This window comes from Canis lupus, chromosome 17 (genome assembly GCF_011100685.1).
Source record: "Canis lupus familiaris isolate Mischka breed German Shepherd chromosome 17, alternate assembly UU_Cfam_GSD_1.0, whole genome shotgun sequence".
Classification (NCBI taxonomy): Eukaryota; Metazoa; Chordata; class Mammalia; order Carnivora; family Canidae; genus Canis; species Canis lupus.
In genome coordinates, this window is record NC_049238.1 from 34,300,148 (window position 1) to 34,324,652 (window position 24,505).

Sequence of the window (24,505 nt, forward strand, 5' to 3'; positions counted from 1 at the left end):
GAAGGTAGATGCTTAACCACTGAGCCAGCCAGGCATCCCAATAAATAAAATCTTAAAAAAAAAAAAAAAAAAAAGTACTGCCATATGGGAGGTTAGCAAGTGTTTGGAGATTAAAAGAAACCCTTGGACCAGACAAAGGGTGGAAAAGTCTTAATCTTCAAAGATAGCAAAGGCACCTCCACCTCCATAGGCTGCATGGTTCAGCTCACAACCATGCCATCAACCAGACCTAAACTTCACTCCTACTTTGGCTATTTAGCTTTAAAACCTTGAGCAAGACACTTAACCCCTCTGAGCCTCAAATTCTTCAAAATATGATTACGGACTGACACCTATAGCAAAGGCTTGTGCTAAAAATTTAAATATATAAAGTGTTCATCACATGTCAAGAGCTTCCTACATATTAGGTCCCTTCTCTCTATGCCAGCCATCCTCATCACTAAAGAAGAGATGTTGGGGATTCCTTGCTCATTTACTTAAAAGTAATGGGCACTTTATTTATTTATGATAGGCACACAGTGAGAGAGAGAGAGGCAGAGACATAGGCAGAGGGAGAAGCAGGCTCCATGCACCGGGAGCCCAACGTGGGACTCGATCCCGGGTCTCCAGGATTGCACCCTGGGCCAAAGGCAGGTGCTAAACCGCTATGCCACCCAGGGATCCCTGGGCAAACACTTTAAAACTTGTGATGCATTCCTTTGTAATTTATGGTTTCCAGAGGCCTGTTCACTGGAGAAAGGCTTCCTGGTTTAGAGAATTCTAGGCCAGAGGAAAGGGCAGAATTATAATCCCAATACTGCTGGAAGACTCCAGGTGAATTATTCAATCTATTTGTCAGCACAGAAATGGAGAGAGTGATGTCAGATATGTCATAATACGTTTTCTGTGGGATCTCCAGTAAAAGGATTATGGTAACAGCTAGTCAGTGTGCATAACAGAACACTTCTGCTTTTTTCTCTGGGTCAGAAGAGCTGACACAGGTTCACACTGTACACATGGTGTAAAAACCCTTGGGAATCTGAAACTTTATGGAGTTAATAAAAAACAACAGACACCTGTTATTTGCATACTGCTCTATGCTGAATAGTTTATAAAGCATTTTCATATATTGTCACAACTGATCCTTACCCCACCTGTGAAATGGAATTAATGTTCTCATTTTGTACCTGAATAAATTTGGGTGACACACATCATCAAGGTAATTCAGGCAAATGTGCTTTATTTTTTACTTTGCCTCAGCTATATAGAGCATTATTTTTTTCACTTTAATAATTTGTGATCATGGACCATCACATATGCCATCACCATTCAAACACAACACAATCTTCTTTTCTGGGGACACTGCCCATCCCTGCACAGATCCCATACCCAGGGTCACCAACATGTAGCTGTAAATCACCAGAAACTCCACAAACAACTCACAACAGTGAGGGATCATCTTACCCTTGATTATATAATGATGTCTGGAAGTAGTTTGGAATGGATTGGCTTTTTATTTTTTCAATTTAAAACAAATTTTTATCAAGGTTTATTTGAGAGAGCACTTGGAGGAGAGGCAGAGCGACAGGGAGAGAGAATCCCAAGCAGACTCCTCACTGAGCATGGGGGGGGGTGTGTGTGTGTGCCTGGACACCGCCTCCAGATAATGACCTGAGCCAAAATCAAGAGTCAGGTGCTGCTGGCTTTTTAAAAAGTTGTTTGCATTCATTTGGGGGATTGCCAGCTAAGATTCAATTCAATTTGTTTTTTTGCTTGTTTCTGTGAGGGAATGGAGGCTGAGAATGCTGGGATTGCCTAGAGAATTGGCATGGGAAAATAATGATTCAAAAGCATTAGGCACATAACTAGTTAAAAGTCCATCAACAGTAAGGGGACTGAAACCATCTCCCCCTTTGTGGAGAGGGGGTGGGAATGGCGAATAAGTAGGGTCCCTTTCCTAAGGGCCTCTTTTCCTGGCAGGGCGGCACTGGATATAGGGTCTGTCTAGAGGCCAGGCCTCCGCTGGGAGTGGGTTCTGTTCAGCCCACGCGTGGGGTGAACTTGATAGACCTGTCAATGCAGTTGGGGTGACTTGGGAGGGGGTCAGTGTTTTTGGACTTCTCTCCAGCTAGCACGCTCCCTGGGGAAGCTGGTAGCACCAGGGTCCTCCTGGCCCCAAGGTATGCGGGTTCCATCACCACCATGAGGCAGGCGCTCTGCTGGGCGCACTTATTTGTTTCCAAGTGTTTGCCCTGAGGCAGGCGCCCACGTGCTCAAGGTCTTGCATACAAGGGCTCCCCAGGGACGCAGCAAGGAGGAAGACCTGTCTGCGGGTGGCCAGGTGACAGGGTACGGTGGCTGGGGCTGTGTGGGCTCGGGAGAGCCTGAGCCCCTGCCCCCACCCCAATTCTCCCACCGCTCCAGGTCCGCATTTGCCACTGCAGGCCTCCGCTTCGGCCACGACCCTTGCCCTGGGGTCGCCCACCTCCGGCGAGGGCCCCCAAGCCGCCGCCTCCCCAGGTCCCCGCGGGCCCCGCAGCGACCTCCCCCGGCCCGGCCCGGCCCGGCCCGCTCGGCCCGGCTGGCCCGTCGCTGGGGGCGGGAACCTGCCCCCACCCCGCGGCGTCCCCTCCCCTTCGCTTCCCCCTCCCCTCCCCTCGGTGCCTCCCTCCCCTCCCCCCCGCGGCGAGGCGGCGGCGGCGGCGGCGGCGGCGGCGGCGGCCGAGGCTGAGGCGGCCGAGGCTGAGGCGGCGGCGGCGCGGCGCGGCGGGCGGGGCTCGGCTCGGGCTCCGCGGGCGGGCGGGCGGACATGGCGGCCAACATGTACCGGGTCGGAGGTAGGAAGGCTCGGCCCGACCCGGCCCGTCTGGGAGCGGGCTCCGGGAGTGGGGGGTCGGGGCGAGTTCACCCTAACCGCCGGGGGCCGCGGGCGCGGGGGGCAGGGGCGCCGGGGCCCGCAGGAGGGGCCGGGGCTCCCCACCCGCGCCACCCGCGCCACCCGCCCCTCCCCCGGCCGTGGCCCGCCGGGGGCCGGCGCCCACCTTCCCCCTCGCTCGCACCCCCGCTCAGTTTTCTAGGGCCGGCCGGGCCTGTACTTGGGGGTGTGAATTCTCAGCTGCCCCCCTCCGAGACGCCCCCATTGGGTGTCGGCCGTCGAGCCCCCAGTGGGGTGCTCTTTCCCTGCGTGGCTTCCAGGCAGTGGGGGGGTTGGAGAGGATGGGGGGACGCCCCCCCGCTCTACTCCTTCACCCCTTCAGTTGGGAGCGGGGGGTGGGGGCGATGGGGGCTCAGCCAGGCACAGCTGGACAGGCCTGTTGGCGGGGATAGGGCCCTTCACCTCTCCTTCCTCACTCCCCCCTCCCGTTTCTTGCCCAGCCCCCCCAAGATGGGGCGTAGTGGGGCCAGGGCACCGCGGCCAGAGGTGGGGAGTTGAGCTCTGCCCGGACGTTTGCTCTGGTGACTGCCTTCTCAGCCCTCTGCAGAAAAGAGAAATAAGGTCAAACAAACTTTCTCCCTACTCACGACGCCCTCCTCCCTCTTTCTTGGTAGAATAATAATTCAGATAAGTGGCGTGTTTGTGTGTGAGACTTGGTCTTCTCTGCTCATTAGCTGAGCTCCTGATGGATGGTAGTGGGAATGGCCTGGCCAAATGAGGCCACTTTGCAGAAGAGAGACGACGGAAAGAGCCACTAAGATAGACAATAACAATGCAGCCCAGCCTTTCAAATAAACACACAGTGGGAAGTTTCCAGTGAGCCTATTACAGGAGAGGAAAAGCCACACTTGAAAATTTTTATCTTTTTTATTGAAAGCCTGCGGTGATTTTTTTTTTTATAACAAGACCCCAAATGGATCTGTATTAAATATGGTAAAGAGCATAACAAAATCCTGATAACCATCTCCAGAGAGCTCTGTCTCTCAGAAAGGGAATCCCCTTTCATGCCCCCCCCCCCCCCCCCAATCATCCCAGATAGAGCTGTGGAAGTTTGTCAGTGTGCTTCCTCTTACCTATTCTGCTCACCTGATTTTTTTTTTTTTTTAAGTTGGTGATTGAAATGTACTTTGGGCTGCTAAGCTTTTCAAGATGCTCTGAATTTGTCTTAGGTCAATAGTTTTATGTGAGAAGCATACTCCAGGGTAAATTGGATTGGAGGGGAAAGATGTGGAAGCAGTTATAGCATGAAAGACACATGTTTAGTCAGCCCTGACTACTCGGTGATGAGGAGTCTTTTTGTTTATTATTAAAGAAGTGATGTGTGGCATGAAAGGCTCAGAGAGCTTGATAAAACATTAATTGTTAAATGAAAATTTCAGGAAAATAAGGGTCTGTGAATAGTAGGCATGAGAAAATATATTAAGGTTGTATTGCTAAATTTGCTTTTAACCGGGAATGAATTATGTGCTTCATTTTGAATGTGCATTGCCTAATATAGAAAGTCATAGATTGACAAATGTGAACTTTCTGTTGAAAAGATTAAGGTCTTTACTTCCTTTAATTACAGATTATGTCTACTTTGAGAATTCCTCCAGTAACCCGTACCTAATCAGAAGGATAGAAGAACTCAACAAGGTATAAACGCTAAGTGTTCTTGATTCTAATATTAAAAAAAAATTGTTTTCCATTGACGAGTAATTAGGTAAAGGGCATAAGAGGTGATTTTACTTTCAGTCCTGGACTCTTTGAAACTAGAGATTGAAGATTAGAGAGTTATGCAGGATTCTGAATATTCTTTTGCTTTTATAATTACCTATGATATTAAATGTTACTGAATATTTAACATCTGCAGATTTCTGGGATGCCTGGGCTCAGTGGTTGAGCATCTGCCTTTGGCTCGGGGCGTGATCCCAGAGTCCCAGGATCAAGTCCCACATCGTGCTTCCTGCATGGAGCCTGCTTCTCCCTCTGCCTACATCTCTGCCTGTCTGTGTGTCTCTCATGAATAAATAAATAAAATCTTAAAAAAAAAAATCTGCAGATTTCTTCACGTTGCTCAGATCTTCTCGGAGCAGGTCACTCTTGTAACTGTCCCTTTTTATATTTAGAGTCATAATTGTATTTCTTTCAGGGAATTATTTTTTCCTCTTTCAGCTTTAGAAAGAGGAAGCTAGGAAATGTAGTATTGAAGCGAATTTGTAAAATTTTGGACTAGGTCAACTAATAAGAATACAGTTTTGTTATAATGTAAAGTAGCTTCCTACTTTAGGCCTGACAGCAGAAGCTTTGTGACTGTTTGCAATAGGTGAGCTTATTATAATGGTAGCATATGAAAAGCCATAAACTATATGAACCATGGATTACTAATGGTGCTCTGGTTTCCTCCAAACCAACTTTGAAGATTATTTGTTTTACTTATGAGAGTTCATAGTGTTAAAATGTCGGAAGCTGTCTTGCTAATACCTTTCCTCCAAAGTACCTTCTAGAGACTGGGGAAGTTCTGAGTCCCAGGATGTAAGATTTGGTTTAGGGCATTTCTGGTTTATGAACCCTGAGATCTTGGTTTGCTTCTGGAGACATCCCCATGGACCTTACATCTATAAAAATTCTGTTGTAGTTGAGACCACCACCATCAAATGAAGAAAATGACCTCAGGATTAGATCAGTCTGTTGGTGGGAACAGTTGGGGTGTCATTTTGATCTTTTTTTTTTTTTAAAGATTTTATTTCTCCATGAGACACACACACACACACACACACACACACACACACACAGAAGCAGAGACACAGGCAGAGGAGAAGCAGGCCCATGCAGGGAGCCTGACGCAGGACTTGATCCCCGGTCTCCAGGATCAGGCCCTGTGTTGAAGGCGGCGCTAAACTGCTGAGCCACCTGGGCTGCCCTCATTCTGATCTTCTCTTTTATTTTAGTGATGTGTAAGAGTGTAGGCAACTTGAAACTGTTTATGAGTTTATTTAGAAAATTAATTAGGATACAAAGAGAAGTGTTGGCCTATGAAACATATTCTCTGGCTGCTCCCTATCCCTCTGACCTCCACTCTTACTGCTCTCTGCCTTGTTCATTTAGCTCCAAAGACAGTAGACTCTTTGCTGTTTTCACATACACGTACCTCAGGACCACCCCACCAAGTTGTTTCTAATTCCCTGTACCTTGCTCTACCTTGCTCTTTTCCATATTATTTATCACTTTCAAATATAGTTAATTATTGTGTTTGTTTTCATTGTCTGTTTTCCCGGACTAGAATGTAAGCTCTGTGTGTAGTGATCTTTTCTGTTCACTAATGCATCCCAAGTGCCTTAGAGTAAGAGACTGGCACATAGTTAAGGCATTCAGTAAATATTTATTGAATTAATGAATTTCTCACACGTCTGACGTTAAACAAGAGCCTTAACATAGGGAATAACAGAAGTCACTTCTTTTGGATAGAAAAGGAAAGGATTTTAAGGACATTGAAGTTGGGGACGCCTGGGTGGCTCAGTAGTTGAGTGCTTGCCTTCGTCGCAGGGAGTGTTCCTGGGGTCCTGGGATTGAGTCCCACATTAGGCTCCCAGCATGGAGCCAGCTTCTCTCTCTGCTTGTGTCTCTGCCTCTCTCTCTCTCTCTGTGTGTCTCTCATTAATAAATAAATAAAATATTAAAAAAAAAAAAAGACATTGAAGTTTAAGCCTAAAGGATGAGAAAGAGGTAGCCATGGGAGAGATGCCACACTAGCGTTCCACATAAAGGCCCTGAGGGATCAGAGGTCAAGCTGGCAAAATGGGGAAAGTTAACATGATGGAAAATCCAAATAATGAATTTAAGAACACCTTTATACTCTAATTGATAAACCAGGATAAGAAAGGACATTAACCTCGGGGTACCTGTCTGGCTTAGTCGGTAGAGCATATGACTTGATTTTGGGGTCCAGCGTTTAAGCCACATGTTAGGTGTAGACATTACTTAAATAAAAAAATGAAAGAAAAAAAGGAACATTAACCTATCTCATTAACTATCTTCTTGAAGTTTATTTATATATTTTAATAATCTCTACACCCAGTGTCGGGCTCGAACTAAGGACCCTGAGATCAAAAGACTCTGAAATCTAAAGTCAATTATGCTCGACCATCTGAATCAGCCAGGAGCCTAGGGCCCCTATTAATTATCTTCTGAATAGAATGTGTTTTTGTAACAAAATTCTTAGGATAAGCTGTCAATCACCATTGTTATAGACAATTCACTTTTATAGAATGGTTTCTGATTTTTAAAAAAAATCCTATTTGAAATATTACTTGTTCAATTTGAAAGCTGGACTACAGTAATTTTTTTTAAATTACAGTAATAATTTTTAAAAAAAGATTTTATTTATTTGACAGCACAAGCAGGGGGAGCAGCAGGCAGAAGGAAAGGGAGAAGCAGGCTCCCCGCCAAGCAGGGACCGCCCCCCCACCCCCATGCGGAGCTCCATCCCAGGATCCTAGGATCATGACCTGAGCCTTAGGCAGATGTTTAACTGACTGCACCACTGAGGTGCTCCAGATTATTTTTAAAGATTTTATTTTTAAGTAGTCTCTACATCAAACATGGGGCTCAGACTCCTAAGCCCGAGATCAAGAGTTGCACATTCCACCAACTGAGGCAGCCAGATGTTTCTGATAATAGATTTTTGTCTCAATTTTTTTTCCTTAAAGTTTCAGGAACTTTTAGGTGCAAAAATAATTATCAGTCCATGAACACAGTTCAATGTTGATTATCTTATGTTCCCTTTTTTCCTCTCTCCTAATTTGTACACAGATATTGTGAAGATTATTTTCTGGAGGACGAATATAAGATTTAAAATTATGAAAACAACTTTTGGTAAATTTTATTTAGTCATTGTCTAGGTTGGGTGTTGCTCCTACCTTTTTTTTTTTTTTTTTTTTTTTAAGATTTCATTTATTTATTCATGAGAGACAGACAGAGGCAGAAACATAGGCAGAGGGAGAAGCAGGCTCCCTGCGGGGACTCCAGGATCACTACTGGAGCCAAAGGCAGCTGCTCAACCACTGAGCCACCCAGGCACCCCTCCTTTTACTTCTAAAGATTATGTTTAAAAAAAAAAAAAAAAAAAAAAAAAAAAAAAAAAAAAAAAAAAAAAAAAAAAAGATTATGTTTGCATGCATGGTGAGAGAGCTATGTGCACATTATAATGGTATAGTCTCATGAGGTTTTGTAAGTTCAGTTTGCAGAAAAATTGGCATATTACTTGCTATTTCTTTTGGTTTTGTTGCATATGTTGTATAATTTGTTGTGTACCTTCATATTCTGTATATTTTATTAGCTATCTGACTTGCTCTGAGATTCATTTTACTGTTTCGAGTCTTGCGGCTTTTTTTTTTTTTTTTTTTTTTTTTTTTAATTTTTATTTATTTGTGATAGTCACAGAGAGACAGAGAGAGAGAGGCAGAGACACAGGCAGAGGGAGAAGCAGGCTCCATGCACCGGGAGCCTGATGTGGGATTCGATCCCGGGTCTCCAGGATCGCGCCCTGGGCCAAAGGCAGGCGCCAAACCGCTGCGCCACCCAGGGATCCCGAGTCTTGCGGCTTTTGAATGAGGAGAGGGGAGTCACTAATTTCTTTGAGTGTCTGATGACACCCTCTGCCTCCATCTACATTTGCACATAGAAGAATTTGCACATAGAAGAATTTGCACATAATTTCAGGAGATTCCCTCATAAAAGCCAAGACCCCTCCTGCCATTTGGATTCTCTTGGGAATAAAGACAGAAATTGGGAAAGGAAAGTCCCTTTTCCTTTAAATAAAATAAATAAATTTTATTTATTCATGAGAGACACACAGAGGCAGAGACGCAGGCAGAGGGAGAAGCAGGCTCCCCACGGGGAGTCTGATGTGGGACTCGATCCCAGGACCCTGGGATCACACCATGAACCAAAGGCAGACGCTCAGCCGCTGAGCCACCCTGGCATCCTGGAAAATCCCTTTTCATTTGTTCTTTATTTTAGACAAACCACAGACTTTCTGAAATGGAAGTGTGTGTGTGTGTGTGTTGGGTTTTTTGTTTTGTTTTTGTTTTAATAGTGTACTTCTAAGTCTGAGATAGAAACAGACATGAATATGAAGTTGACTAAAATGAATTTAGAGCTTAAAGAAAAGCCCCTTATCGCTGGAGGATGTTTTAGTAACTGTGCTTCACAGAATAGGGATTTAAGAGGCTGCAACCTAAGTAGAGAAAAGAACACAGCAAAGAAATTAATGTCCATTGTGGCTGCTTTTTTATTTTAAAGATTTATTTATTTGATAGAGAGAGCATGCACGTGTGTCTTTGGGTGGGGCAGAGGGAGAGACAATTGCCAGCAGACTTGGAGCTTGACACATGATCTCACAACCCTGAAACCAGCCACTTAACTGCGCCACCCAGGCCCCCCTTTTAAGATTTTATATTTAAGTAATCTCTACATCCAGTGTGGGGCTTGAATTTACAGCCCTGAGATCAAGAGTTGCATGCTCTACTGACTGAGCCAGTCAGGAGCTCCTAACCTTTAGAGGTGAAACTATATGTAGTGAAAGATTTTTAAGAATGTTCACTATCTCAGATACTTTTATAAAATTTTTTAAAAAGAAAAAAAAATAAATAAAATTTTTTAAAAAGTAGAAAAATGAAATTTAAAATAGACATATAAAAACACAGGCTTTCGTTTTTCATTATTAGGTTCAATAGATTAAAATTAACTACTAAATGCTCTAACATACACTCAGTCTCTGTTCTCATTTGATTACACAGCAACAGTTGTACACCGGGCCTTGGACCACAGTTTGAGTAGCTTAACTTTAGAGGCATGCTTGAAAGGGTGTATTTGTATAGAGGAAGAGGAGTACTGTAGTTATTAACTACCCAATAGCCAAGTGTATGCATCGTTCAGAAGAGACTATTTTGAACTATGTTGCTCCACCTCAAGCAGGTTTAAATAAGAATTTAATTAGTTTTGTAGAGTATTCCTAATGGAGGAATTCACTAGAGAGGCAGAAAAAATATGCCTTTAAATGCTTGCTTTGGGTTTCGAACATGCTTTTGTCTTAAGACAAAACTGATAAAGAGCTTGTAATTGTAGGCATTGATAGATTTTATTTACAAGAAATATTGGCCTGTTCATTTATTAGATTGCTGGATCATTATTTCTGGAGGATGTATTTGATCACAGCATTGTGAAATACAGAAGCACTTTGGTTAGGATTTAATATGATTTCAATTCAAAGGGGCAATATTTCCCCATGACTATTTCTCACTCTAAAATACTGCTGCTGAACTTCATAAAATCGACACATTTACTGCAACGTATATTATTTCTTTATGTCCGAATATGTAAGCCCAGAGAAATTCTGAAAATTTGTTCTCAAATTTTTTTGAAATTGGAAATCACAGTAGGATTTTACTGTAATCTATTTATGTGTTTTTAGAAGGAACTTTGTAATGAATGATTGACCTTGAAAATTCTCAGAATTCATGAGGAAAGGAGAGTAGGATCCTGAGCCCCAGCTGCAGTAAATTACAACCTAACTTAATATTGGTTGTATTCTAGACCGGAGTCAAAATAAATAAGAGCTTTAGTGTTCATAACTCAGAGGTTTTAATACTTTCACATGTGAATGTAAAATAACTACTACTGAGAATATTGACTATTACAGATTTATAGATTTACCTGGGCTGGAGAATGCTTTTCCAAGTCGTCTGCTCCATTCTAATGGGTGATGGCTGCCCAAATTCACAGAGGTTCACCATCAGTCAAACATTTTGGAAGTGTTGAGGAGAGAGAGCAAGCAAGCATGATTTTACTCAGCCTATGCTTCTGGGAGTGGGTTTGGAGGAGATATGTTTAACTGTTTTAAATAAGTTACATTGTGGCTTTTAAAATTTGGGGGATTAATTTCTCAAGGCTGGCTAATCAGATTTCACTCTCTGGCTCATTAAAGTGATCTGATCACTTTAGTTTAATTGATGCTAGTAAGTTATTGTATGTTTGACATTTCAGTTTCACTTGGAACCATTGCAAATGCTGCTCATCCTCATTTGAATTTTTTAGCTCTCTGATTATCCTGCAGTTGCGGTTGGCACAGTATAAATGAGAGTGTTTTTACAGTTATATTGTATTTAGTTTTGTTTTATAAACTATTTGAATCTACTATTCAGTACAAATAACTTTTATTTTTCTTATTTCTTAGACTGCAACTGGCAACGTGGAAGCAAAAGTAGTGTGCTTTTATAGACGAAGAGATATTTCCAACACGCTTATAATGCTTGCAGACAAGCATGCTAGTAAGTTGTCTTTTTTTTTTTTTTGAAAATTAAAAAACGTTTTAAGGTTTTTGTTTTCCATGATAGGAGGAAAAATACTTTTTGTTGCCTGTAGCTTTTTGCTTTCACATTTGTCTTCCTCTTAGTTTAGATGGGAGTAATTTTTTTGGGTGGTACTTGGTTTTAGTATATATTTTCTTAGTTGCATCACGTGTATATTAGTCAATACATTGAAATAGAACTCTTTGCAAGTAGGCTTCTGCAGATGATCAGGGCAGTGTTTTATCATCTGTAGTTTTCAGTGGTGGTTTTGAAAGGATTTGAATATGAGGACATTTATACTTTGTTGATATTTTGGAGGATATTTTTTTTTCCCCTCTAAAGCAGCTGGGTAATATTTACAATTTTAAAACTTTTGATTATTTATTATATGTATATAGTTTTAGACACGTATGGAAAAAGGTTTGCCAGAAAAAGAAGTACAAAGTGATTGAGATATGGTGAACTCCTGTAGATAGCAACTCTGAGCCCTTATTTTGGATTTAATCTTTATTGTATGTTTTCCCCCCAATCAACAACTTGGACATTCAGGTGCTCTACCTCTTTGATTTTTAAAATAACAAACAGAATCATAAAAAAAAAAGTGATTTAAATTTTAAGAAAGAAGAAATATATGAAATATAAGTTCTTTATTTTGAAAGCCATTTTCAGCCTACAAAATATATGAGACTAGAACCATATGTATGTGTGTTTTACAGTTTGACACTGATCTGTAATGCTCTGGTCTTGGGGGTCCTCAAGCTTTTTAAGTGTTTTGGTAAGGGAGGCTATCGTGTACACAGATTTGTTCTGTATCTGCCTGATAATCATTTCACCACTGTGTCACTGGTTTAATCAGGCAGATTGGTTGTCACATAAGTCAAATTCCTACTGTATTTTCTGCTATAGTTCATGGTGTTTTTTTTTTTTTTTTTAAGATTTTATTTATTTATTTTAGAGAGGGAGAGAGAGAGCGTGGGATGCAGGGCAGGGGCAGAGGGAGAGGGAGAGAGAATCCCAAGCCAATTCCATGCTGAGGTTGGAGCTTGATACCAGGACCCTGAAACCATGATGTGAGCTGAAAGCAGGAGTTGGATGGTTAATCCACTGAGCCACTGAGGCACCCTTGTAGTTAATAGTGTTTTATTTTTTTTTTATTTTTAAATTTTTTTTAATAGTGTTTTAAAATTTTGTGTGTGAGTGTGTGTGTGTGTGTGTGTGTGTGTATGTATACATATATATAAATAAAGGACGATACAAGTTCTATAATATTTATAAATTATGTATTGATAGATTTAGGACATTTATATTGTCCCTCCTGTATGAGACCAAAATACTGCTTTTTAAAATATCACTCTAATCAGTTATTTTAACTGTAGCTAAAAATCTATGAATTCAGTGTGTTATTAGAGTGGCTCTGCAAAATTATTTGGATTTCATTTACCATTTACAAAATAAGCTTAAGAAAGATAAAGGGGTGCCTGGGTGGCTCAGTTGGTTTAAGTGTCTGCCTATGGCTCAGGTCATGATCCCAGGGTCCTGGGATCGAGCCCCATGTCAGGCTCCCTGTCCAGCAGGGATTCTACTTCTCCTCCTTCCTCTGCCACTCCCCCTGCTTGTGCTGTCTTGCAATCTCTCTGTCAAATAAATAAAATCTTTAATAAAGAAAAGAAAAGAAAGATAAAATATCTCAATTCATATACTTTTGGATTTAATTTAGCTTCTAATACAGCTTCCAAAGTTGCTGCAAAAGTAGTATGGTATAAAGGTTGTTAGGGGATCTGCTGACTATTCACGGAGGGCTATATTTTGGTGCTATTTTAGGCTTGTGGATGTAGAAAATCAGAATTGATTAGGCTCTTAGTATTGACTCTTAGAAACCAAATTTAAGAGATTTAAAAGTTAGTCAATTTATATAATGGCAATCATATAGTTTAGAGAAAGACCTGGGTTCAGATTCCACTTTTCTAGCTGCTGCTGGTCTTGGGAAAATTTCTTAATTTCTTGCTCATTTCCATTTTCCTTATGTGTAAAATGGGATTGAAAAAAATCACTTTACTTTGTATTATATATGTTTTACCACAATTAGAAAAAATTAAGGGAAAAAATTATGCCACCATTGATGGGAGAATTAAATGACCTAAGTTCATAGATAGGTGCTTAATAAATGTCAGTTTTTTTTTCTATCTCTTCAGCAATTTGTATATCACCTCTTGGGTAGATAACTTCTGTCAACATTTGCCAGTTTCTGCCATTATTTATTGAGTTTATTCTCAAAGGTAACTATATTTTTAGATATGGTGGGGTCAGAAGTATCTTACTGTATTTGTTTGGTATTGACCAAAATTTCAGGTAGGAAAAATAAAATTGCTTGGATAGTTCTTGCTATATAAAGAGGTTTCGAGGGAGGATTAATAGAGAGAGAGTCATATATTTGACTCTCAAAAAAACATTTGTCATGTTTTTTTCTTTATTTTAAAACTGGACTCCTGGATGTGGTTGCCACTTAATTTTCCTGAGCCTTAGTTTCTCCATTTAAAAACCTTTCCATTATGGACTCCTTTAAAACTTTTTATTACAGAAAATTTCAAATATTCTAAAGTACAGAGACTAGTATAATTCACCTGATATTTCCATTACTTTGCTGTAACAGTTATGAATAAATGCCAATTAATCCCTCTCTAGTCTTCTTGTCCCCTTATTTTGAAGCTCATTAGAGACATCTGACCATTTCATCTGTACATATTTCAGTATATATTTCTAAAAGATAGGGCTTCATTTGAACTTACAGAAAGTGCCAAGAATATACAGGGAACTCCCATATACTCTTTACCCAGATTCAGCAAATTAACATTTTGCCCTATTGACTTTATCATTCTTTTTATATGTATAAACTGAATCATTTGAGAGTTAAGTTGGAGACATCTGTGTTTTTCTAAAAGCAAGAAAATTGTTTTATATAATCACAGTATAGTAAATAAGTCAGAAACCTAATATTCACACAAAACCATTATTCATAGTCCTTAATCAGATTTCATGCACCAGTGGCATTCTTTATAGCTATGTATATTTTTTCTTAGTTTTGAATAAAATCCAGACTCATTGTATTTTATTGTCTTGTCTCCTTGATATGGAACCAGTTCCTTAGTCTTTCTTTTTGTTTTCTGACCTTAACATTTTTGAAGAAAACAGGCCAGTTATTTTGTAGAATATGGCTCAATTTTTATTTGTCTGATGTTTCCTCATGATTATATTCAGATTATGGTTTTTTGTTTGTTTGTTTTTCCAGGTTATGTTTTCTTTGTATGGATGCCACGGAAGTTATATTGTGTCCCTCTCAGTGCATTGTATTAGGAAGCACATAATTGGATTTGTCCTAATATTGGTTATATTAGGTTGATGACTTGGTCAAGGTGGTGTCCCTTTGTATTTAGTAAGTTGTTTTGGGGAGGTACTTAGTATCTACGTGAATGCCTTCTTCTCAATCTATAGCCTACTCAGTTTAGCATTCTTTGATCGTTTAGGATTCTGTAAACAGTATCATCAAATATCTACTTAGTTTTCATGTTTTTTTCTTTTATACATTTTTTCTTTTTTATAGTTTGTTTAAATCAAGATCCAAATAATAGATTAATTTTTTTTTTAATTTTTATTTATTTATGATAGTCACAGAGAGAGAGAGAGGCAGAGACATAGGCAGAGGGAGAAGCAGGCTCCATGCACTGGGAGCCCCACGTGGGATTCGATCCCGGGTCTCCAGGATCGCGCCCTGGGCCAAAGGCAGGCGCCAAACCGCTGCGCCACCCAGGGATCCCCAAAATAATAGATTATGATTGGTTAGTAGTACTCTTAAGTCTCTCTTTTTTTCCTTGTCCATATATTTTTTTTTAACTGATGTATAATCCACATAGCAAAAAATCTATTCTTTTGAAGTGCACAATTGAGTGGTTTTTAGTACGCCTACAAAGCTGTGTAAGTATTAACACTATTTAGTTTCAAAATGTTATCACCACCTCAAAAGGAAACCAATTACTTCTCATTCCACCTTCCTCTCAGCCTCTGGAAGCCACTAATACACTTTCTGTCTCTACATATTGGCCTGTTCTGGACATTTCCTATTACGGTATCATATAATATGTACAGATGGGGGTTTTTGTTTTTGTTTTCTTTTTAAATATTTTATTTATTTATTCATGAGAGACACAGAGAGAGAGAGGCAGAGACATGGGCAGAGGGAGAAGCAGGCTCCCTGCAAGGAACTTGATGCAAGATTTGATCCTGGACCCCGGGATCACACCCTGAGTCAAAGGCAGATGTTCAACTGCTGAGCCACCCAGGCATCCCTAAGCCATCCAGGCATCCCAGTTTTTTTTTTTTTTTTTTTTTTTTTTTTTTTTTTTTTAAGTAATCTCTATGCCCTACCTGGGGCTTGAATTTAGAACCCTGAGTTTAGGAGTCACATGCTCTACCAACTGAGCCAGTCAGGTGCCCCTTATAATAATAATTTGTGTGTCTGACTTTTTAAGATTTATCATAATGTTTTCAAGTTTTTTTCATATTATTGCCTGAATTTCTTCATTACATTTTATAGCTGAATGATATTCCATTGGGTGGATATACATTTTGTTTATTCTTCAATTGATGGACAATTTGGGTTGTTTCTATTTATTTCAAATAATGCTGTTACGAACATTCATGTACAAATTTTTTTTTTTTTTTTTTTTTTTTATTTATTCATGATAGTTACAGAGAGAGAGAGAGGCAGAGACACAGGCAGAGGGAGAAGCAGGCTCCATGCACCGGGAGCCCGATGTGGGATTCGATCCTGGGTCTCCAGGATCGCGCCCTGGGCCAAAGGCAGGCGCCAAACCGCTGCGCCACCCAGGGATCCCTCATGTACAAATTTTTGTGCAGATAATTCATTCATATTCTCTTTCTCTTATCCCTTAATATTTTGTTGAAGATAACTGGTTGTTCATTCTATAATTTCCTTTGGTCTGGAGTTGTTTATTGCATATCTATTGTGTTCTTTACCATGGTTTTTCTGTAGATGGATAGTTAGTTTCAGATTCTAGAGGATCTAAATCCACATGGTTAAAAAAAAAAACAGTAAATTAAAAAAAATCCACATGGTTTTTTGGGAGGGAGGGGTGGGGTAGAGAGTACAAGATTACTTTAGAAGGTAGTATTGTATACTTCTCCTATGAGATCCATAATGTATTGTTGCCTGTCTCTCTTAACATTTTAATATGAACTGATTTTAGATTTACAGAAAAATTATTAAAAAGAGTACCAAGAAATCTCATATGCTCTTCATCCAGATTCCCAAAATGTTCACAGTTTATTCTGTTTGCTCTATTATATCTATGTACTTATTAGTGTCTTGAGCCATTTGAAACTAGGTTCAAGACATTTCCCCTAATTCCTAAAGATACTTCAGGGTATATCTTTTAAAAAACAAGGAGTTTCTTATCTAACCAAGCATGATGGTACACTAATCTATAGATTCAATCAGATTTTGCAATGTTGCCTACTAATGCCTTTTATAGTAAAGAATAAAAACAGAATTTTTAAAAAAAAGATTTTATTTTTTAGTGATCTCTACATCCAATGTGGGGCTCAAGCTTAGAACCCTGAGATTAAGAGTCACATGCTCTACTGACTGAGCCAGCCAGGTGCTCTTAAAAACAGAATTTTTAAGCTGTCTTTTTGTAATGTTATCATTGTTGATTGATGATTGCCTTGATTTTTAGCTCATTAAAGTTGTGAAAATTATGCTTTTAGTTCTATTATCCCCTCATTTACTGGATAGACTATTTTTATGACCAGAATATTCCCTATGTCAGCTATCAAGTTAATCTTTAGGTTCAGGAAGGTTAAAGTCTTGATGTGATTTTTCCTTTTATTAGTTCTTACCGGCTTTCAAAGATAATGAGATGGTTCCTGGCATACTCCAAAGATCAGTTTCATTATGAACTCAAGGATTTGGACATATTTCATATTTTTATCAGTTATCCTTTCTTTATCCATTTTTTAAAGACTTTATTTATTTATTTGAGAGAAGGAGAGTGCAGGAGAGAGAGCACAAGCAAGGTGAGGGGCAGAGGGAGAAGGAGAAGCAGACTCGTCACTGAGCAGGGAGCCAGCCCCTTATGCAGGGCTCGATTCCAGGACCCCAGGATCATGACCTGAGGTGAAGGTGGACACTTACTGGACTGAGACACCCAGGCATTCCTCAATTATTGTCCTTACCGAAACTCAAAAGTTGTTCCACTTTTAGCCAGAGGGCTTGTTTGATTTGGCTCTTGAGTCATTTTGAAATGTCTTAGTAATGCAAAGAGCCTGACATGGGGCTCGATGGATCCCAGGATCATGGGATCATGACCTGAGCCAAAGGCAGATGCTTAACTGAGCCAACCAGGTGCCCCTATGCTTTGTATGTATGTAAGTATGTATTTATTTATTTAAAAGATTTTATTTATTTATTTATTTGACAGAGCACAAGCTGGGGGAACAGTAGGCATAGGGAGAGGGAGAAGCACGCTCCCTGCTGTGCAAGGGGCCTGACGAGGGGCACCATCCCAGGACCCTGGGATCTTGACCTGAGCCAAAGGCAGACAACCAACTGAGCCACCCAGAGGGCCCCATACTTTGTTTTTAAAAGCAATCTTGATTCTCTTAATCTATTAGAAATGGAATTTTGGCTTAAAGAAAAGATGCCAGTTTCAGATGGGCATGATTCTCAGGACTGATGAAATTTTAAAAAATGATTTCGTCACTACTCTGTATGGCCCTTTACATGTTTTAGATATTTTTTGACATTGTATACTTTTATTTTATTTTATTATTATTATTTTTAAAGATTTTATTTTATTTATTCATAGAGATGCAGAGAGAGAGAGAGGCAGAGACACAGGCAGAGGGAGAAGCAGGCTCCACGCAGAGAGCCTGACGTGGGACTCAATCCAGGATCTCCAGGATCACGCCCTTGGCTGCAGGCGGCGCTAAACCGCTGCGCCACCAGGGCTGCCCGACATTGTATACTTTTATATTGTGATTCCTAAAATGTAAAGCTTTGGTTTTTATTCATTTATTTATTTAAATAGTTTGGGTTTTTAAGGGGAGCCTGGGTGGCTCAGTTAGATAAGCACCCAACTCTTGATTTCGGCTCAGGTTTGATCTCAGGGTTGTGCAGTTGAGCCCCAGATGAAGCTCCACATTCAGCGTGGAGCCTGCTTAAGATTCTTTCTTTTCTCCCTCTGCCCCTCCCCTCCCACGCCCCACGCTATTGTGATCTCTCTCTCTCTCTCTCTCTCTCAAAAAAAGAAAAAAAATTTTTTTCAAGCTATCTCTATAACCAGTGTGGGGCTCAAACTCACAAGCCCAAGATCAAGAGTCGCATGCTTTATTGAACTGATCCAGCCAGGTTCCCCCCACCCCCACCCCTTTTTCTTTTTTAAGATTTTATTTTATTTTATTTTTATTTTTATTTTTTTTTTAAATTTTTTATTTATTTATGATAGTCACACAGAGAGAGAGAGAGGCAGAGACACAGGCAGAGGGAGAAGCAGGCTCCATGCACCGGGAGCCTGACGTGGGATTCGATCCCGGGTCTCCAGGATCGCGCCCTGGGCCAAAGGCAGGCGCCAAACCGCTGCGCCACCCAGGGATCCCCAAGATTTTATTTTTAAGTAAAAATATAAAGCTTTAGAAAATTAAATTTTGTTTCACCTTCCTCTGTATTTAACCTGTTAGGCAAAAAGTAAAGTGTTTTCTATACTTACAGGTCTCTTCTTTCCTTAGAATTTTTTTTTTTAAATTTTTTTTTAAAATTTATTTATGATAGTCACACAGAGAGAGAGAGAGAGGCAGAGACACAGGCAGAGGGAGAAGTAGGCTCCATGCACCAGGAGCCCGACGTGGGATTTGATGCCGGGTCTCCAGGATCGCGCCCTGGGCCAAAGGCAGGCGCTAAACCTCTGCGCCACCCAGGGATCCCTCCTTAGAATTTTCTTCCCAATTTTTGAGTTATTGTGTCACTTATTGTGGGCTAAAGTTGGGACATAGGCAGAATGAGATGAGTGAGAATAATTATTTTCTGACAATGTTCATTCTTTTGCCACTGTTTCCACTACAACATGCACACACTTGGAGCTTTGTGGAAGGAAAAAAGGAAAGAAGATGGGAAGATTTATTTATTCCTACTCAGAATTATAAAACCAGAATTAACTCCTGTAGAGAATTGGGGAGAGACTGATCCTGCCTACCTTAAGTCCTGTTCATATTATTGTTTACTAAGTTATTAATGATTCTGGCATTTTTGTGTTATTTTGAGTAGAATCAGAAAGTAGTACTGACATTCTTCTTCCTTTTTTGTGTGTGACATTTTTCTTTTAAGTTAATTAATTAACAATTTTTTTGTAAACTCTACACCCAGTGTGGGACTTGAACTTACAACTCTGAGACCAAGTCACATGCTCTTCCAACTGAGCCAGCTAGGAACACTTGATCTTAAAATTTTAAGTAGTAAGACATTTTAGTATGTGGCAATATTATTAATCAATTAGGTTATGATTTGGTATAGGTAAAAAGTGAAGTGACTTCTATATCCAGGCCTTTTTTTTTTTTTTTTAAAGATTCCATTTATTTATTCATGAGAGACACACAGAGACAGGCAGAGAGACAGGCAGAGGGAGAAGCAGGCTCATGTAGGGAGCCCGACGTGGGACTCGATCCTGGGTTCCCAGGATCACACCCTGAGCCGAAGGAGGCGCTAAACCGCTGGGCCACTGGGGCTGCCCTATATCCAGGTCTTATATCGTATCCTGGTCTGAGTCATTATGTTCTTTTTTTTTTTTTTTTTTTAATTTTTATTTATTTATGATAGTCGCACAGAGAGAGAGAGAGAGAGGCAGAGACACAGGCAGAGGGAGAAGCAGGCTCCATGCACTGGGAGCCCGACGCGGGATTTGATCCCGGGTCTCCAGGATCGCGCCCTGGGCCAAAGGCAGGCGCCAAACCGCTGCGCCACCCAGGGATCCCTGAGTCATTATGTTCTTATAAAATGTTTTGGTGTCAAAGGGCATATTGGGAATTTTATTTTTTTTTAAGATTTAGGTAGTACATGATTTATAATTATTAAAAAGATATAGAATGTTTATTGTATTTTATAGGATTTTTGGACTTAACTGGGATTTTATAAAATAATTGGTATCTCTTTTATTTAAGGATTTTTTTTTTTTTAAGATTTTATTTACTTATTCATGAGAGACACAGAGGCAGAGACAGGAGAAAAGCAGGCTCCGCGCAAGGAGCCTGAGGTGGGACTCGATCCTGGAACTCTGGGATCACACCCTGAGCCAAAGGCAGATGCTCAACTGCTGAGCCACCCAGGCATCTCATATTTTAAAGATTTTTATTTAGGGGCACGTAGGTGGCTCAGTTGGTTAAACAGCTGCCTTCAGCTCAAGTCATGATATCGGGGTCCTGGGATTGAACCCAGCATCTGGCTCTCTGCTCAGTGGGGAGTCTGCTTCTCCCTCTACCCCTCCCTACCCCACTCATTTTCTCTGACTCTGTCTCTCTCTCCCCCACTCATTTGAGCAGGGAGCTCGACTCAGGCCTTGATCCCAGGACCCTGAGATTATGACCTGAGTTGAAAGCAGAGGCTTAACCAACTGAGCCACCCAGATGCCCCTTTTACTTACTTACTTATTTACTTACTTATTTATTTATTTATTTATTTTATTTATGATAGTCACAGAAAGGGAGAGAGAGAGGGAGAGGCAGAGACACAGGCAGAGGGAGAAGCAGGCTCCATGCACCGGGAGCCCGACGTGGGATTCGATCCCAGGTCTCCAGGATCGCGCCCTGGGCCAAAGGCAGGCGCTAAACCACTGCGCCACCCAGGGATCCCTCATTTATTTATTTATTTATTTTTTTTTTTTTAAAGATTTTATTTATTTATTCATGATAGTCACAGAGAGAGAGAGAGAGGCAGAGACACAGGCAGAGGGAGAAGCGGGCTCCATGCACCGGGAGCCCGACGTGGGATTCGATCCCGGGTCTCCAGGATCGCGCCCTGGGCCAAAGGCAGGCGCCAAACCGCTGCGCCACCCAGGGATCCCTCATTTATTTTTTAAAAAGATTTATTCATTTATTTTGGAGAGACAGTGAGTTGGGGAGGGGCAGAGGGAGAGGATCTGGAGCAGATTCCCCACTGGAGGCAAGCCCTATTTAGGGCTCAGTCCCAGGGCTCCAAGATTATGACCTGAGCCAAAATCAGGAGTTGGACACTCAACTGACTGAGCTATTGAGGTGCCCCTTGGTACCTCTTTTTAAAAGATTTGTAACCAGTAATCACAGTTGTTACTTTAAAGTACTAAAATCAGGGTACCTGGGTGGCTAAGTTAAACACCTGCCTTTGGCTCATGTTGTGATACCGGGGTCTTGGAATCAAGTTCCATATGGAGCTCCCCACTCCGAGGGAATTCTGTTTCTCCCTCTGTCTCTGCTTCCTTCTTTCTCGGTCTCTCATGAATGGATAAATAAAATCTTAAAAAAAAAAGTACTGAAATTGATTGTTTTGAATACATCTGCTCTGTCCTTTCCTGGCCTTAGCACACAGTTTGTATATTCTCAGTGCTCACTGTTCTTTAATGTTGGGAATCTGGTCTTGATCATCTTTCAAGTCTTCGTGTGTCTTGTTCATTATATTTGCTTATACAGATGTTTGTAGCTTTAAATTTTTAGCAGGGGAACAAGTTTGAAGAACAGCCAGGCTACTAGTTGTTTTTTAGCATCTTGGTTGGCTGAAAACAAACTGCAGTGGTTTTAAAATATGGTGCCCAAGTGCTTTGACATTCCTTCCATTGTTAGATGGAGTCGAGTTTGTTGTGATCAGTACAGTATAGTGGAAGTAATGCTGTGTGACTCCCAAGGCTAGGTTATAAAAGGCTATGCAGCTTCTGCTTGGTTCTCTTGGAATGTTTGCTCTCAAGATATTCTTGCTGGGGAATTCAGCCACCATACTGTAAGATGGCCAAGTCACATAGAGAGGCCATGTTTAGGTGCCATGGTTGACAGCGCTAGCTGAGAGCCCAGGTGCCACACATGTGACTGAAGGAACCACCAACTGATCCTCTCAGCCATTTGAGTTCCTCTTAAAGCCCTGGTCATTGTGAAGCAAAGGCAAGATTGCTGTGCTGTGCTGAATTCCTTACCCACTGAACTTGTGAACAAAATATAATAGTTCTTGTTTGTGTCATTAAGTTTTGGGGTGATTCATAACTCTGCAGTAGTTAACTGGAACAGGATCATAATGGATTTTCTGATTTTGTGTAATTTCAAGACAATTTAAGATCATTGTCAAAGCTTATCACTGCCTACTAAAAGTATTTAATGAACTATTAGTTTTCTTTAAGTAAACCTCATTTTCTTTTGACAGATTAAATGATCTTGCACTGATGCCTTATGCTGAATATTTTCCTCATACTTAATTTTTGGCCACAGTGAGCACAAGTTAGGAAAAATGCCCTCTTTTTTATTCTGAAATGAAATTCATCGACAATATAACTTATGTAAAAGACAAAACTAAAACTCATTATGTTCTAACTGAAGTATAAAATAAAAAAATGTATAATGGGATAATATATAATATAATACGTAATATAATATCATTTGTACTATATTTCAATATTTGTAAATTCTGGGGCATGACTATAGTGGAAGACATAATGAAGTTGTGAAACGTCTACGTGTACTCATGAAATTGCTAGCAATGCAGTAGTCACAGATTAGACTGAAATGTTATATTAGGGAACTCTAATATTTGTTGAGACTTTTCAGAATGGTGCTCTTGGTAAATTCTGAACAAAACAAAGTAGAATTTTCTCTTTTTATATGATAGCTGCCTTCCTAGAAAATGCAGTTTTATTAAAACCACATCCAAAATATTTCTGTTCTCTTATATAAAATGGGATTAACTTTAGTTTCCAGTAACAGAATCATGTTTTTCACTTGTATAAATGGTCAGAGGGACATTGAAAATCATGTGAATCAGTTCTCTGGTACTGGACTGTGTTCTGCTATATACTGTATATAGGTTGTCTAGCATCCTTTTTTTTTTTTTTATTAGTTTCACATGTACAACTTAGTGATTCAACAGAGCTTTACATTATGTAATGCTCATCATGATAAGTATAGTTACCATCTATGACCATACAGTGTTATTATAATATTATTGACTATGCTCTACTTTTTAGGTCTGTGACTTATTTATTTTATAACTGTAAGTTTGTAGTTCTTAATCCCCTTCACCTATTTAGCCCATTGTCCCATACTGACAGCCACTAGCTCTTTGTATTTATGAGTCTGTTTTTTGTTTGTTTGTTCATTTTGTTTTGCTTTTGAGATTGCATGTGTGAGTAAAATTGTATGGTGTTTGTCATTTCACTTAGTATAATGCCCCCTACTCAACCCATGTTGTCACAAAGCAAGATTTCATTCTTTTGTTTTTTAACCCATGTTGTCACAAAGCAAGATTTCATTCTTTTGTTTTTTTTATTTCATTTTTTTTTTTTATATTTCATTCTTTGTTATGGCTGTGTAATATTCCTGTGTGTGTGTGTGTGTGTGTGTGTGTATACATGCACGCATGCTGCATCTTTATCCATTCATCTATCAATAGACACTTGGGCTGTCTCCATAATTTGGCTATCATAAATAATCCTGCAGTAAGCATAGGGTTGCACATCCTGTGTGTGTGTGTGTGTGTGTGTGTGTGTGTGTATACATGCACGCATGCTGCATCTTTATCCATTCATCTATCAATAGACACTTGGGCTGTTTCCATAATTTGGCTATCATAAATAATCCTGCATAAGCATAGGGTTGCATATCTCTCTTTGAGTTAGTATTTTTCTTTATAGGGGTAGTAAGTACCCAGTAGTGGAATTACTAGATCATATATATATATATTTAAGATTTATATATTAATGAGAGACACAGAGAGAGAGAGTGAGGCAGAGACACAGGCAGAGGGAGAAGCAGGCTCCCTGTGGGGAGTCCGATGCGAGACTTGATCCTGGGACTCTGGGATCATGCCCTGAGCCAAAGACAGACACTCAACCACTGAGCCACCCAGGCGTCCCAGATCATATATATTTCTATTTTTATTTTTTAAATTTTTATTATTATTTTTTATATTTCTATTTTTAATTTGTTGAGGAGCCTCCATACTGTTTTCCACAGTGGCTGCACCAAA

General features: G+C 40.3%; 1 protein-coding gene across 3 annotated transcripts in view; it reads left to right on the top strand.

Annotated features, from left to right (window-relative positions):
* Window positions 1-2,728: 2,728 nt before the first annotated feature.
* MTA3 (metastasis associated 1 family member 3) overlaps window positions 2,729-24,505 on the top strand; it is a 174,042-nt gene continuing 152,265 nt past the window's right edge. For all 3 annotated transcript variants that reach the window (XR_005372374.1, XM_038561356.1, XM_038561357.1), the window contains exons 1-3: window positions 2,729-2,816; window positions 4,482-4,549; window positions 11,130-11,223. Coding sequence is in view for 2 of the 3 variants with exons in the window: in XM_038561356.1 (XP_038417284.1) it covers window positions 2,789-2,816; window positions 4,482-4,549; window positions 11,130-11,223 (190 nt within the window). In the remaining variant the exon portion in view is untranslated. The remainder of the gene's footprint in view (window positions 2,817-4,481; window positions 4,550-11,129; window positions 11,224-24,505) is intronic.